General features: G+C 41.0%; 1 protein-coding gene across 3 annotated transcripts in view; it reads left to right on the forward strand.

Annotated features, from left to right (window-relative positions):
• CCNYL1 (cyclin Y like 1) overlaps positions 1–9,372 on the forward strand; it is a 45,374-nt gene extending 36,002 nt beyond the window's left edge. For all 3 annotated transcript variants that reach the window (XM_017889415.1, XM_017889414.1, XM_017889416.1), the window contains 3 exons: positions 442–608; positions 4,354–4,516; positions 6,780–9,372. In XM_017889415.1, coding sequence (XP_017744904.1) covers positions 442–608; positions 4,354–4,516; positions 6,780–6,890 — 441 coding nt within the window. In that variant the 3' untranslated portion in view covers positions 6,891–9,372. The remainder of the gene's footprint in view (positions 1–441; positions 609–4,353; positions 4,517–6,779) is intronic.
• Positions 9,373–16,115: the final 6,743 nt, after the last annotated feature.

The raw sequence follows: 16,115 nt of genomic DNA on the forward strand, positions 1-16,115 counted from the left end.
AAAAAAAAAAAAAAAAAAAGAATAAAAGGCACTTATTTTCTGGTCAAAAACAGAAGAAATCTGTCAGTCATGAATTCTTACCAAAGCATTTAGGGGCCAGGTGCGGTGGCTCATGCCTGTAATCCCAACACTTTGGGAGGATTGGGTGTATCACCTGAGATCAGGAGTTCGAGACCAGCCTGACCAAAATGGAGAAACCCCGTCTCTACTAAAAATACAAAAATTAGCTGGGCATGGTGGCGCATGCCTGTAATCCCAGCTATTCGGGAGGCCAAGGTAGGAGAATTGCTTGAACCTGGGAGGCGGAGGTTCTGGTGAGCCGAGATCATACCATTGCACTACAGCCTGGGTAACAAGAGCGAAACTCCGTCTTGAAAAAAAAAAAGCTTATCAAAGCATTTAAACTGAACTAAAATCAAAGACCAGTGCTCTATTTTACAGGTTTACTTAGAAAGGCTTTTAACTTATGCTGAAATCGACATTTGTCCCACTAACTGGAAAAGGATTGTTCTGGGAGCCATTCTTCTTGCCTCAAAGGTTTGGGATGATCAGGCTGTATGGAATGTGGACTACTGCCAGATCCTCAAGGACATTACAGTTGAGGACATGTGAGTTTCTAAGGTTTTGGTGAACTTTCTAACCATTTTCCAGTATCTTATTTGTTTCTGTAAAGTTAACAAGGAATATTCATAAAGGTTACATTATGCAGATAATGGAAATAGGCATAAGACTATATATTTCTATCTTTAGTATAACAGTTCACAACAGAGCAAGACTCTATCTCAAAAAAAAAAAACTACATATTTTCTATCATTACTTGATAGGTTTTGATGTGTAATAATCTGCTTGATAAATTGAAAAGTATTTTCGGGTGGTTTTGGCAAACATCTTACAAGTATACTACCAGAACAACATAGTACAGTAAATATCTTTATTTTATTTTATTTTTTTCTTTTTTTGAGATGGAGTCTCGCTCTCTGCCCAGGCTGGAGTGCAGTGGTGCAGTCTCGGCTCACTGCAACATCTGCCTCCCAGGTTCAAGTGATTCTCCTGCATCAGCCTCCTGAGTAACTGGAATTACAGTGGGATTACAGGCATGCGCCACCACGCCTGGCTAATTTTTGTATTTTTAGTAGAGACAGGGTTTCACTGTATTGGTCAGGCTGGTCTCGAACTCCTGACCTTGTGATCCGCCCGCCTCGGCCTCCCAAAGAGCTGGGATTACAGGCGTGAACCACTGCACCTGGTCCCTTTATGGCTTTTAAAAAGTTATCTGCCAGTTAAAGCTCCTTGCTCTCTTTCTTTCATTCATTCATTCATTTATATTTTTTCATGTGACCAGTAGGGTATAAACAGCCCTTAAAGGGCATATGTCTGGCCTTTGAAATAATTGTTTGGCCACTATTAAGGTCTTAGGGCCTCTGGACTATTGAGAAGTTACATAGCTTCAACCTGAGTCACACATTGTATATTTGCTTTTGCTAGTCTTTCCACATTTTATCGAAGGTCTGTTTTTACAGAAGCCTTGAGATATGAAGATCCCTGTGCCCCTGACCCCTCCCCATTAGGAGTGTTTTTTGTATTTAGAAATTGGTCTGATGAGTTAGGAAGCTCCACTGTTCCCCTCAGACAGTCTGAGAAACATTGCTGGGGCATCACCTAATGCTCACCACACTTGAGAGGCTCCCTGGGTCCTCCAACAACCACAGCACCACTTTGGGGGCCTTGAGTTACCTATGAGAGTGCAAGGAGCCTTACTGAGTCATGGAGTTCCTCACAGATGGCACCAGTATGACCCTGAAACAGCAGCTTCATCAGAGCTTCCTTCCAGTCTGGCCTCATGACTGCTGTGAAGGGAAGGGCCTTGGAGCTTGGTGGGCAGGGTGAGCCAGGGAGGCATTTCCAGCAAAGGCTCTCAGGGTGCCAACTGGACAGTGAGAATGGCTTTGTGGGTGGCATTTAGAAAAATATGAAGGAGCACCTCTTGATGATGTTGAGTAGCAGAGGAAGATCAAGATCATGACAGGCAGTGGCAATAGTTTGTTTTTATTGCCTTTGCCCATTACTCCATATGACTGTCATTCAGAATTACCATACCATATATTCACAACTGAAGTGAGGATGCTTGTGACTAAAAAGGAACCAGTGATTGTGGTAGCTGTTGAAGTGGCTTTTGTTGAAGTTGACCACTTTACTAATGGTGTAAACCAAACAGCTCTAGTGATATTGCTGGTAGCCATTTTAGCAAAGGGTGTGACAGCAAATGAATTTGAAACAAATGGAAGTACTTTGAGAAGTTGCAGAAGCTAAAGTGACTTTGATCACTGCTGTCATTAGTCTGCAAACTGGTTTCTTCACGGAAGCAAAATTTTATAATTATGAACACTAAGCCCTACCATGTGGCAGCTCAAATGTTCTCAAAACCTGCAACTGAACTGGCTGAAGTTCTTATTCTAGATACAAGATCAGAGAACATGCAGGGAAATGTGCAGGTTTCTACAGATGTAAGCTTCAGGAGCACCGGTGGCAGAGGCCAGCTCCAAGAAGACCAGTTCTAGATAGTTGCTGTTTGTGTATGCCCAGGGAAGCACCAGGAGCTATGCTACAACCAGGCAGCTTTTGTTTATGATCTTTGGAAAGCATTTCAACAAACTGTTTAATATACATTTGTCTCATCCCCCTGCTCTTGACTATTTGTAGTGGTCTCATTTGAGTCTAAATTGAAACAATTTTAAATTGGTGTCTATGAGGTTATTCTTAAAATTTTTCAACATCTATATGTCCTGTTAGAATATATTTCCCTTTAAAAGAATAAGTTAAACTGAGCAGCTGCTATTCAGACGGTTTGCTGTGCCTGTAAAGGGTATGCTATTCAGCCACCTACCCATTTAAAAAACAACAAAAAACCTAGAAGATGCATGTTCTGTAGGCACAATGCTTTTCTTCAGTGATTAAACCTCTATTAATACGTGTGTTAATCCTATGAAGTACTGTATTTCTACACAGTTAAAATGTATTAGTGGAAAACATATAAAAGGGATTGTGAAGTGCATTTATTAGTGTAGTAAATTAAGTCCTGATTAGCTGATTATCAAAACATTATCTGATTTACATTTCTATAGGCTTATGGACATATGAACAGGAAATTAATTTTGGAAGTAGGTTCAGCTGGGTTTTTAAGCTCAGCAAATGAGAAAACCACATCTCTGCCCATATTAACTGCTCTCCATACAGGAGATCATCAAGCATTTGTTGACTTAGCCAGTGGATAAAATATTAAAACTTTAAACCCAAGAAACCAAATATGTTGTTTAGGTATTTATCATTTTTATACAGTTAAGTACTTGTAGGGATTACTGTGAAAGTGGTTAAGATTTTCTCTAGTTTTATGTTTATTTGCTTAAGCATTTGGCAAGGGCAGCTGTGTGGTCATGTGGCTGAGTACTACTCCCAGCCCTTTCCTCTCCCACTGCATTCAGCTCACTCCTACATTCTGTTCTGACCAGAATGGTAGATACTGAGCACCTCAGGGTTTCATTCCTAACTCAGAAGAAACACTGAGTTTTTAAGTCCAGTGACCTACCACGAGGCATATCATAAAATGGGTTTAGTCTAGCCAAGACATCCACCTTTGATCTTTCTGCCTTCCAAAGTTTAAAGAGTATCTTTACCCTGTCATAGTGACAATTTCTCACCTTCATAATATATTAAAGTGAGCAGAAACTTGCATTATGCCCTTTGACATAGCCTCATGGGCTGGGACAGGGGGAGGGGATTCCCTTCCCCTGTAATGTAGCTTGCTTATTTATTTATTTGAGATGAATCCTTGTTGCCTCAAGAGTTTTTCCCCCTCAGAGATAATAGCAGTGGCTCTCGATGGATCCATTTGTTGCCGTGGTGATATGCCCACTCCTTTTGTTGGTGCTTCTCAACTTCAATAAGCCCCTTCCTGTTATCAGCCCGGTGAAAATGTCTGCAAGTTCTTCAGAGCTAATAAACAGCATACATCATTCCTTTCATCTGATCACTATAGTGGGGCCTTGTGAGCGAGCATGAAGTATGAATTGTACAGCTGCACTAATGGAACTCTGAAGAATGAGGCCTGAGTCAGCAGCACAAGTGCATCAGAGGCCGTAACCTTCAACCTTCATCCCAGTCCCAGAGTGCTGGGATGCAGAAGGGACCACAAGTAACTGTACCTTGTGTGAACATTAGTATGTTAATACAACTGAGTAGCCTATATTTTAAAACAGAGTTTAGAGCTATTCTAGTCACTCAGAATGATATTTTTGAAGATAGCCCAGTTGACTGACATTGTCCTCTGCTGGTTCTGTTGTGTTCTTCCTCCTCCAGGAATGAAATGGAAAGGCATTTTTTGGAGCTTCTTCAGTTTAATATTAATGTTCCTGCCAGTGTTTATGCCAAATACTACTTTGACCTTCGCTCCTTAGCAGATGACAACAACCTGAATTTTCTATTTGCTCCTCTTAGCAAAGAAAGAGCACAGAACCTAGAGGTAAGGCTGTGAAGTCACTAAGTGGGGTTTTCCATCGGCCACCAAAGCCAACATCTGTGACTAAATCATATTAAGTAGTGATTAAGAAAATGGAAAGCTTTAAAATTAACTAACACACTGAAGAGCTTATTAGCCCTTTGGCGTCAGATTTCCTGTGTCTTTTATGGTTTAGACAAGGATCAACATTATTTAAAAATTATACATATTAACTCTTCTGTGACCATAATTCAGAATATTTTAAATCAAATTTAATCTGTTGTTAATGAGGCTTCCTTTTGAACTTCTACCCTTTCATATAATCATACATGAATAATTTTTTTAGCTGGGCGCTGTGGTTCATGCCTATAATCCTAGCACTTTGGGAGGCCGAGGCAGGTGGATCACCTGAGGTTGGGAGTTCGAGACCAGCCTGACCAACATGGAGAAACCCCGTCTCTACTAAAATACAAAATTAGCTGGGCGTGGTGGCACATGCCTGTAATCCCAGCTACTCGGGAGGCTGAGGCAGGAGAATCACTTGAACCAGGGAGGTGGAGGTTGCAGTGAGCCGAGATCATGCCATTGCACTCTAGCCTGGGCAACAAGAGCAAAACTCCATCTCAAAAAAAAAAAAAAACACACACACACAAAAATATTATCCAGGTATGGGGGCGCATACCTGTAATCGCAGCTACTTGGGAGGCTGAGGCATGAGCATCGTTTAAACCTGGGAGGCGGAGGTTGCAGTGAGCCAAGATCGTAACACTGCACTTTAGCCTGGGTGACAAAGTGAGATTGTGTCTCCAAAAAAAAAAAAAAAAAAATGTTCTTTGTGACTATATTCCTAATTTTATCTACATACATAATTCACTTGCCACTCTTGACTGTCTTACTCTGTTTGCAAATTCATGTCATGGTTTATATATCACAGTGCAGTCCTGTGAGTTTTTTAGACAAAGGATTAGTAGGTAAGCCAAGAGACCTATACCCTTCACTATATAGGGTGCAAGTGTTTCAAATGCTGGATGTAAGTGCTGGGCATGGTGGCTCAAACCTGTAATTCCAGGACTTTGGAAGGCTGAGGCAGGCGGATCACTTGAGATCAGGAGTTCGAGACTAGCCTGTACTAAAAATATAAAAATTAGCCGGGTGTGGTGGCAGCGCCCAGTTACTCAGGAGGCTGAGGCATGAAAATTGCTTGAACCTGGGAGGCGGAGGCTGCAGTGAGCTAAGATCATGCCACTGCACTCTAGCCTGGGCAATAGAGCGAGACCCTGTCTCAAAAAAAAAAAAAAATAACAAAATACAAATAATGTAGGAAGTACATGGGTTTTTTAATGGAAGTGGTAACTTTATGGGGCAAAGTAATATTTATGGCTTATGACTCTTGGTGAGTATACAGCAGAATTACAACTGAAAGGGACACATACTTTAAACTGACACGTTCTGTGGTACCATGGTGGTACTTTAGAATAATATGTATTTCTAGGCTGGGCTCAGTGGCTCACGCCTGTAATCCCAGCACTTTGGGAGGCTGAGGCAGGTGGATCACCTGAGGTCAGGAGTTTGAGACCAGCCTGGCCAACATGGTGAAACCCCGTCTCTACTAAAAATAAAAAATTAGCCAGGTATGGTGGCACATGCCTGTAATCCCAGCTACTTGGGAGGCTGAGGCATTAGAATCGCTTGAACCTGCGAGGTTTCACGCCATTGCACTCCAGCCTGGGCAGCAGGAGCGAAACTCTGTCTCAAAAAAAAAAAAAGAAAAAGAAATAATACGTATTTCTACCATAATTAACGTGCATGTGAAGTAACACCTTTTGGTGCGTGAGTCATTAGACCTCTCGTATATTCCAATATAGTCCAGCACATGCCTGCCTCATTAAAATGTGCTTTGAGTATATAATAGCTAATAAGGATTGGGTAGAATTTGAATAGCTGAATAAACTTATTTTTTTGCACAAGTGTACGTTTGTTATATTTAAGGAATAAGAGGAGCCTATCACAATACCTTTGACATCATTGGGAATCCAACTTTTTAATAATATAATAAATTCCCCTTTATTCTCTGGGAATCTAATTGTAGCCCTTAAAGGATATTACGTTGGTGAATTGGCAGGAAGTAGTGTCCCCAGAACTTGGCAGTGCAAAACTCAGCCAAAGTAGCTGTAACTGTGAGTTATGTAAAGGAGTCTACATGTGTGGCTTTCATCAGTGGTGCTTTTTCAAATGTGGGAACCCTTTTTAAAATTGTACCTGTTTTCTATTTGATTGACTTTCCTAGGCTATTTCTAGATTGTGTGAAGACAAAGACTTGTGTAGAGCCGCTATGAGAAGGTCTTTCAGCGCTGATAACTTCATTGGTATTCAGCGCTCCAAAGCCATCCTCTCTTAAAGGGAGAAATGAGGGGATATAACGTCACGCGACCTTCTACAAAGACTGGAGAAATATCACCTTTCCTGCTCAAAAACCAGCAAAATTAGTATTTTCATCGAAAGGAAAGATCTCAAATTCAAGAGACTCATGGACAACAAGGATTATACTCCATAGGAAAGAATGGGACCTTGTCAATGCAACAGAACACTCTTCTGTTCTTTAATGTAAACAGAGTTACAAAAACCACTCCAAAGTGAAGGCTCCCATCCCACACACAGATATTTACTTACTGTGTGGGCCGATAGCTGTGAACTATGTAAGTTTTTTTAAACAATAGTTTAAATTTTTAGACTTTAAAGACACTAACCATTTCACTTTTATGTTTCTTCCCGTTTTCCTTCCTTCCCCCCATTTTGCTGCATATGCCTTTCGAATCAATGCAGTATTACCATTAAAACATGGGAATCTTAACTAAAGCCACTTAGGAGCAGACTGCAGCATTGTTAGGTATTGAAGGGTTCTTCCTCCCTTCTGTTACCATTGAAGCTGGTAGTCATTGGCAATCATTTTAAACCAAAAAGCTGCTGGATAACATTCATCATTCATATTCTTTGCAAGCATTACTTTAGCATTTTAGCATGTTTGGGGTCATAAACAGGAAGTATCAGTTATTGATATCTACTTCTATTGGGGTCCATGTTGCATTTCTTGTGAACTAAATGGTGCTTCTCATTTTCTGATAATTTTTCTCTTGTTAAATAAAGGTATTAAAAGATTTTTTCATAATGCCAGCCAACATGGTGGTTCAGTGATGATGAAAAAAAGTAAAGCAGTTTTAAGCTTTAATATAGTTTGGGCCCTCCAGGGCACTCACTGCAGCATGAATATAAATAAATGCTATAAACCTTTAAAAAACATCGTTTGAAAGTTTTTTTTTTTTTTTTTTTTTTTAAGAGATGGGGTCTTACTGCCTTGTCCAGGCTGGAGTGCAGTGGTTGTTCACAGGTGCAATCATAATGCACTGCAGCCTAGAACTTCCTGGCCTCAAGCCATCTAGCCTCAGCACACAAGTAGCTGGGACTAAAGTGCACCTAGCACTTGTCTCCTGAATATTAAGCTTTTAATTTTTTGTTTTGGTCACTCTTGATAGCAGACATTGACTGAAACAAAAAATTAAAAGCTTTATATTTAGAATTGGCAAGATGAAGCTGGGTGTGGTGGTGCACGCCTATAATCCCAGCTACTTGGGAGGCTGAGGCTGGAGGATTGTTTGAGGTCAAAGCTGGAGGATTGTTTGAGGTCAAGTATTGGAGGCTGCAGTGTACCATGATGGTGCCTATAAGAACAGCTACTACACTCCAGCCTGGACAACGTTATCAAGACCCCATCTCTTAGAAAAATGCAAAATTAAATGCAAAATAAATGGGCTGGGCATAGTGATTCATGCCTATAATCTCAGTACTCTGGGAGGCTGAGGTGGGAGGATTGCTTGAGTGCAGGAGTTCAAGACCAGCCTTGGCAACATAGTGAGACCCTGTCTGTAAAAATAAGTCAGTAAATAAAAATAGTTGATATGGTGGCATGTGTCTGCAGTCCCACCCACTCTAGAGGCTGAGGTGGGAGGATCAGTAGAGTCCAGGAGGTCAAGGCTGCGGTGGGCCGTGATCATGTCACTGCACTCTAACCTGGGTGACATCCAGACCCTGTCTCAAAAACCAGAAAAATGTTCAAACATGATTTTGTAAAGGTTTATAGCATTATATTTCTACAAGTATCAAAGCTTAAAATTACACTGAACTTTTGGAATACCTTGTATCTCCATAAAATGCCCTCCTCTTCTTAAAAGTAGTTACCTGCAGAGTTGTGCTCTATATGCTTTGATCACCGAAGTTTCTTTAAAGGAAGATTTTGAAGAGCAGTGTTAATTAACATGTAATAAAAGGAATTGGACCCTAATGATAGAAGGTGATATGAACAGCTGTTTTATCGTCCTACATGCTACCAGGCTGTAGGTGTCCCATTAAGTCCTGCTACTTAAGAAATAACTTATATAACCCTTAGGAACTCTTACTTCAGGCTTTAAAAGGCAAGGAGCAGATAATTTTAGGAGACCGATAATGTCACCTAAATTTGAAATAGTAAAAAGATTAGTGTTCTCAACCATGTGAAATCTGTTTCTCCTACTTTCTCAAATCTAATCCCAGGAATCTTGCTTATAAACAAAGCATTTCTGGGCCAGGAATACTTCCTCTATTATAGCAATGCTTCACATCATATTGTGCTGCAGTTTCCATCATTTTTAAAGGACAGAGACATAAATGATAATGGTATAAAAATATTACAATCTACCACCTCAAAAAAACACAAATAATGTTTATGGAATTCAGAGCTTGGAGATTCAAGTATTGATTGCAGTTTTATTTTGAAAAGAATGCTACAATTTATGTGGTTTTATTTCTCATGTTTATATTAAAACTAATAAACTCTATTTTAATTAAAATATGGCTAGTGTGTTTGTAACACTTCTATTCACATAGTGTTACATCTCTGCCCAGCCTAGTTTTAAGTCAGTCCTGATATGTCTTTAAAGCATTTTCAAACCAACCATAATTTGATTTGATCCATGCCTCTAGTTAAGATGTAGTGATCCATTTCTTTTGCATATGCTCTTTTCAACCTGAAGATAATTTATTATACTTAAAATCACTGTCTGGCCACGATACTTAATGGCATAGTATATTAGATGGCATCTTGAATAGTTGGTTATCGTGTCTGAGAGGGAAAAGCACATTAGAATATAAAATTAAGTAAAATGTACCAAAGAGAAAAGAATTTTAGGAATAGCGTAGAATTAGAACAAGAGGTATTTGAGGTTATCAGACAGTTAAACAGGAAAGAGAATGGAAAGACAGGAACTAGAATTTGTGTTGCTGTTGAGAGGGTGTCTTAAGCCACATAATTGGACTTTAACGTGCTATTTTCAAGCTTACATTTCAGTTAAAAATATACCAAGTCACTATTAGGTTTCTTTAGAACTAAGAGTAGCCACTCAGCTTTAGCAATTCTCACTAAATCCTGACAGTATTGCAATATTTCCATCCACTTTAATTCTTCATTACCTAAAATCAAATATTTAAACGATCGTGGCCGGGCACGGTGGCTCACGCCTGTAATCTCAGCACTTTGGGAGCCCAAGGTGGGTGGATCACTTGAGGCCAAGAGTTTGAGACCAGTCGGCCAACATGGTGTAACCTTGTTTCTATTAAAATTACAAAAAAGACTGGGTGCAGTGTCTCACGCCTGTAATCCCAGCACATGAGGTCAGGAGTTCACAACCAGTCTGGCCAACCTGGTAAAAACCTCGTCTCTATTAAAAAAAAAAAAAAAAAAAAATTGGCCCGGTGTAGTGCATACCTGTAATCCCAGCTACTCGGGAGGCTGAGGCAGGAGAATCCCTCAACTCTGGAGGCGGAAGTTGCAGTGAGCTGAGATGGCACCACTGCACTCCAGCCTGGGTGACACAGTGCAACTCCGTCTCAAAAAAAATAAAATTAAAAAAACATTAGTGGGGTGTAGTGGCACACGCCTGTAATCCTAGCTACTCAGGAGGCTGACACAGGAATCGCTTGAACCCAGGGGGCAGAGTGCAGTGAGCTGCGATTGCACCACTGTACTCTAGCCTGAGCGACAGCATGAGACCATGTCTCAAAAAAACAAAAAAATAACTGATGACTGTGTCTTGATAAGTTGCCGACTAGGATAAGTGATCTGATTTAACTTAGAAAAAAAAAAGTATCATACGTCACTTTATAAGATGGTTTGCACCTTGTGATATGCCAGTTATAAGCAGAAATGCTGACATATTTGAGTGGCCAAAGAAAGTTTGGGAGAGGGACATTGGACATGAATCTGTGACTTGAAGAACAAGTTGGTAAAATAAGTATCACTAAAGTTGCTCTTCTCCTTTGACTTTTAATTCTAGAAGGCAGTACAGCGACTTTGATAAATGGGAAATTGGGTCAGTTGAGGAAAAGTATAAATGCCACTGAAAAGCAGGTAGGTTCTCTGACAAATAGGGCATGGAAACTAAGTTGATAGTGGGGTGGTAACTATGGCATTTTTCTTAAGAGTTCTGTACCTAGGGAAGATTTGTTCCCTAACGTGAGACTTTAAAAAAGGACTGATTATCTGGACTCATATTTATTTTCATTTGTAGGTATTTTGTTTAACTACTATAATACAGACCCCAGTGAAATACTAACTTTGGTATATTGTGAACTGAACTTTCACATCTTAATTACAAGAAAAAACACAAAATATCTGAAACATTTGATAGGAGTCTGGGGGTGAAGAGTTAAAAAAATGAAATATATATTTGAACCAAATTGTCGTTTTTATAGGCCTTTTGGTTGCCTTTTGGCAATTTCATGTGTTTCATCCTAAGATGACCACTTAGGGCTCAGTGTTTCTGGTTAAAGAGAAGTTTTATACTGGCCCTTTATTTTACATTTCCTTTTTATGTAATCCATATGTCTATACATTATTGAAATCCAGCACTAAATCCTGGCTTTATAACAGCTCAAGGTTCATTTCTTGGTCTAGTTTTCCTGCATTTCTAAGTATACCTTGATTTTTTTTTTTAAGCCAAAGCTAATTTTAATCAGAAAACAAATTCAGTCTTGATTCTATGTTCAGGCTCTGCAGTGTTTCTGGGAACTAGTTTAGCCACAGTATGCAGGTTAACTAGAATCTTTCATCACCCAGCCTTTCTCCCTAACTACATTTAACATAGCTATGATGGACTCTCAGACTCTCAAGCAGGCTTTTTTTTTTTTTTTTTTTTTTTTGAGACAGAGTCTTGCTCTGTCACCCAGGCTGGAGAGCAGTGGCATGATCTCGACTCACTACAACCTCCACCTCCTGGGTTCAAACGCTCCTCCTGCCTCAGCCTCCTGAGTAGCTGGGATTACAGGTGTGTGCCACCATGCCCGGCTAATTTTTGGGGTTTTCTTGGGTTTTTTTTTTTTTTTTTTTTTAGATGGAGTCTCGCTCTGTTGCCAGACTGGAGTGCAGTGGCGCAATCTTGGCTCTACTGCAACCTCAGTCTCCTGGATTCAAGCGATTCTCCTGCCTCAGCCTCCCAGGTAGCTGGGATTACAGTCGTGCGCCACAACCCCCAGCTAATTTTTGTATTTTTAGTAGAGACGGGGTTTCACCATGTTGGCCGGGATGGTCTCAATCTCTTGACCTCATGATCTGCCCGCCTTGGCCTCCCAAAGTGCTGGGATTCCAGGCATGAGCCACCACACCAGCCTCAAGCAGGCTTATTGAGTATAGTACTACTTGGAAAAGACAGCTGGCAGAGAACTCTCCCAGGTAAGTGCTAGTTTCTGTGCAGAATCTGTAGATTACACCCAGTACCTCTCAACAGATTAAGGATTGTATTACCTTAAAGTCTAACTTCTGCCTACTTACCCATATCTGGTAGACCTGGCTGGGGCTGAGTGACATTGTGCCAGCAAGCAATACCTAGGAGACCTTCAGTGAAGCCTGCTCCCCTTGGTATACAGGAGCAATCTGGTTTCTAAGGCAATTTCCATCTAACTATTTGACAAGTGAGAGAATGTGCACTTAAATGTGAAATTTTAAGAATGTTAGTTTGTGGTTTAGGATATCTAGGATGCAGGAAGAACAACTAACTGTGAAAGTGAAAATGGTATAGAAATTAAGAGGAATCCTGAGTCCAATGAAAAAAGGTTAACAGTCTTTAAAAAGGGACAGGTTTAGCCGGGTGCGGTAGCTCACGCCTGTAATCCTAGCACTTTGGGAGGCCGAGGCGGGTGGATCACCTAAGGTCAAGAGTTAGGGACCAACCTGGCCAACATGGTGAAACCCTGTCTCTACTAAAAATAGAAAAATTAGCCTGGTGTGGTGGCACGTGCCTGTAATCCCAGCTACGCAAGAGACTGAAGCAAGAGCGAAACTCCATCTCAAAAAAATAAATAAATAAAAGGGACAGCTTTGGTGATTAACTGCTGTAAGGGAGCAAAGCAATTGGAATGTGATTAGGAAAATTCAGTAATGGTCCCAGAACCTAAGGTCTTCAATGGGCTATCAGTAGTATCTACTTCAAAAGACCTCAAAAGATTCCCAAATTAGACTGCTAGCTTTAAAGGAAACAAAAAAAAAAAAAAACACCAAAAAATCTGTTGCTTCGTCTTAACCTCTATTCTACAAATGTTTACCTGTCACCCCCTAGCTGGTGGCTCAGTGTGTCACCCCCTAGCTGGTCTGCTCGGTGTGAGAACTCTCTGACAAAGGCGGAGCTTCAAGTGTTTTATGCACCTTCCACCCGCTCCTTCACTTTTAGGTGAAGATCCTTAGGACCCTCCCTCAACAATATCATCCCAGCCTCACCCTGACCCAATGTGGCAATGCTTGATGTTGGTCACTGTGACCCACTGCCAAAGCATTAGCATCAGGTTCTGGGACATGCAGGTTTCATGAGGCTCACAGGCTAACAGGCCTCCTGTAATTCCCTTTCATCACCTATTTGAGCCCACCTGTGTTCCCCAAAGCAGCTGTTCCCAACTTACTGCACTTACCCGTTCTCCTGACTTGCTCACAACCCTAGTCATATATCCTCAATCTAGGCTGCGGACTAAGTGGCATCTGCACCTTCCAAAATCTACTATTTCCTCTGGCATTAGATGCCTTCTTTAAAGTAACCCTCCTCATCTAGTGGAGAGCATTCCATCTCCAACTCTAAAATCAACCTTCTATATCTACCCTCTTCACTACTTTATTCCCTTCTGCTTTAAAATTGCATTCATCTCCCCAGTTTGGGGATGCAGCAATTGTTGTCCAGTTCTTTAAATGTCCCAGTGATTCTCACGATGTGGTCCCCAACCCACCTGCTTCTCATCAGCTGAAAGTGCCTGTGAAAAACAAAGCTTCTCTAAAGGCAATGTGGTGTCCTGCACTGGATCCTGGAACAGATAAAGAACATTAGTGGAAAATCTGATGAAGTCTGCAGTTAATAGTAATGTGCCAAAATTGACTGCTTAGTTTTAACAAATGTTAACATTGGGAAATGAGTAAGGGGCATACAGAAACTGATTTTCGCAACTTTTGGTAAATCTAAAATTATTCCAAAATTAAAAGCTTATTTTTTAAAAAAATAGCTTATTGTGCCCCAGAGCTACTGAATCTCAATTCCTGGGGCTGAGCTCTGGGAATTGATATTTTTAACATGAACCTCAAATGATTCTTAAGCAAATACAAATTTGAAAACCTAATCTCTCCATCTTTCATTCCATGTCTGAACAGCGGCTTCCCCATTGTTTTACTTAACTTTGCCTTAATCTGAGTCAATCCTTTAAATCTTTTTAACCCTAAAATATAAATCCCCCTTTTCACAAATGAGAAAACTGAAATACTCAGAGATTGTGTCCAGGATCACATGACACATAGTGGTGGAGCTGGGATGTGAACTCCTAATAAGTCTGGCTCCCAAATCCATGCTCATAACCACTCTGCCTCTCAACCCTGTTACCATCCAAGGACAAATGAACGAGCTGTGTAACTAAATCACTAAAAGAACCATTGTTACCAATATTATCCTGGGCCCACCTATTTCTGCAACCTTCTTTTTTTTTTTCTTTTGAGATGGAGTTTCACTCTTATTGCCCAGGCTGGAGTGCAATGGCGTGATCTTAGCTGACCGCCACCTCCGACTCCCAGGTTCAAGTGATTAGGAGAATCAGCCTCCCGAGTACCTGGGATTACAGGCATGGGCCACCATGCCTGGCCAATTGTAGAGACAGGGTTTCTCCATGTTTGTCAGGTTGGTCTCGAACTCCCGACCTCAGGTGATCTGCCCGCCTTGGCCTCCCAAAGTGCTGGGATTACAGGCGTGAGCCACTGTGCCTGGCCTATTTCTGCAACCTTCTAAGCCCAACAGTCCTCTCTGTTCCAGCTTGAGGCTTTGCCCTTTGCCCCTTTTACCAATGGGGAAAAATGAATGACAAGAAAGCATGGGGAAGATGTGCTAACTACCGTGTCCTGGACATGTAAGGTACAGTTGCTCTTCTCTTAGGATTCAACTCAACTATATATATATATATATATTTTTTTTTTTTTGAGACAGAGTCTCGCTCTGTTGCCAGGCTGGAGTGCAGTGGCGCAATCTCAGCTCACTGCAACCTCTGCCTCCCAGGTTCAAGTGATTCTCTTGCCTCAGCCAAGTAGCTGGGACTATAGGCGCACGCCACCACGCCCAGGTAATTTTTTGTATTTTTAGTAGAGACAGGGTTTCACCATGTTGGCCAAGATGGTCTTGATCTCTTGACCTCGTGATCCGCCCGCCTCGGCCCTCCAAAGTGCTGGGATTACAGGCGTGAGCCACTGTGCCCGGCCAACTCAACTATATATTCTAGTCTGCCTCTCCTAACTACCTTATGCATCAATCTAATAAAGTTCCTAGTGTTCACCTTGTCATTGAATTACATACTCTCATATTGCTAACTAACTTCTTATTGGATTTATGTTGTCTCCTACAAATATTTTAAGCTAATTACCCATGTTCTCCGACATGCTTATGTCTCAGAGCATTGGTGGAGAACACTGACACACCAGGCATTAAAATGAGGTGGTGTTTGGTAGACTGGTGGCTAATCTGCATTTTGCCAAAGCAGCATCAGTAGAAGGTGGTCTGACAATGTATCTCAGGCTCACTAAGCATCTGTCCAGATGATCAGGGAAGAGCCAGCTCAGTTTCACTGTCTCTTCTGGGCTCCCTCACTCGTATTTAGAGCGCAATACCAAGTTGCAGATCCCACTGCTGGATGATAAAGTTTTGGGAGTTCCTGCCCTCCAACCAGACACACAAAACAGCATCATCTCTAATCAAATTGGTTCAGTATAAATGGAGGGTTTATAAAATAGAATGCAATCTCAGGCAAAGTCTCTGTTCTTCCATGTATCTCCCTTCATCAAGTGAATCATGAGACAATCACAGGATCGGCAGGCGTGAGACCTAGGAAATATATTCCAGTAAAACATGTTTCTTAACTAGTTCTGTTTCTGGTGATTGCAATTTGCTTGATTTTACTTACTAATAAAATTTTTGCTGCTTATATTTTAAGTACATCTGAAAAACCTGATTATGAAGTTAGAATCCATACATCTCCTCAAATACTCTTAGAAAGCAGTGTCTCTCCATAAAACATGAGGAGAAAAGAC

This window comes from Rhinopithecus bieti, unplaced genomic scaffold, assembly GCF_001698545.2.
Source record: "Rhinopithecus bieti isolate Rb0 unplaced genomic scaffold, ASM169854v2 scaffold_17939, whole genome shotgun sequence".
NCBI lineage: Eukaryota > Metazoa > Chordata > Mammalia > Primates > Cercopithecidae > Rhinopithecus > Rhinopithecus bieti.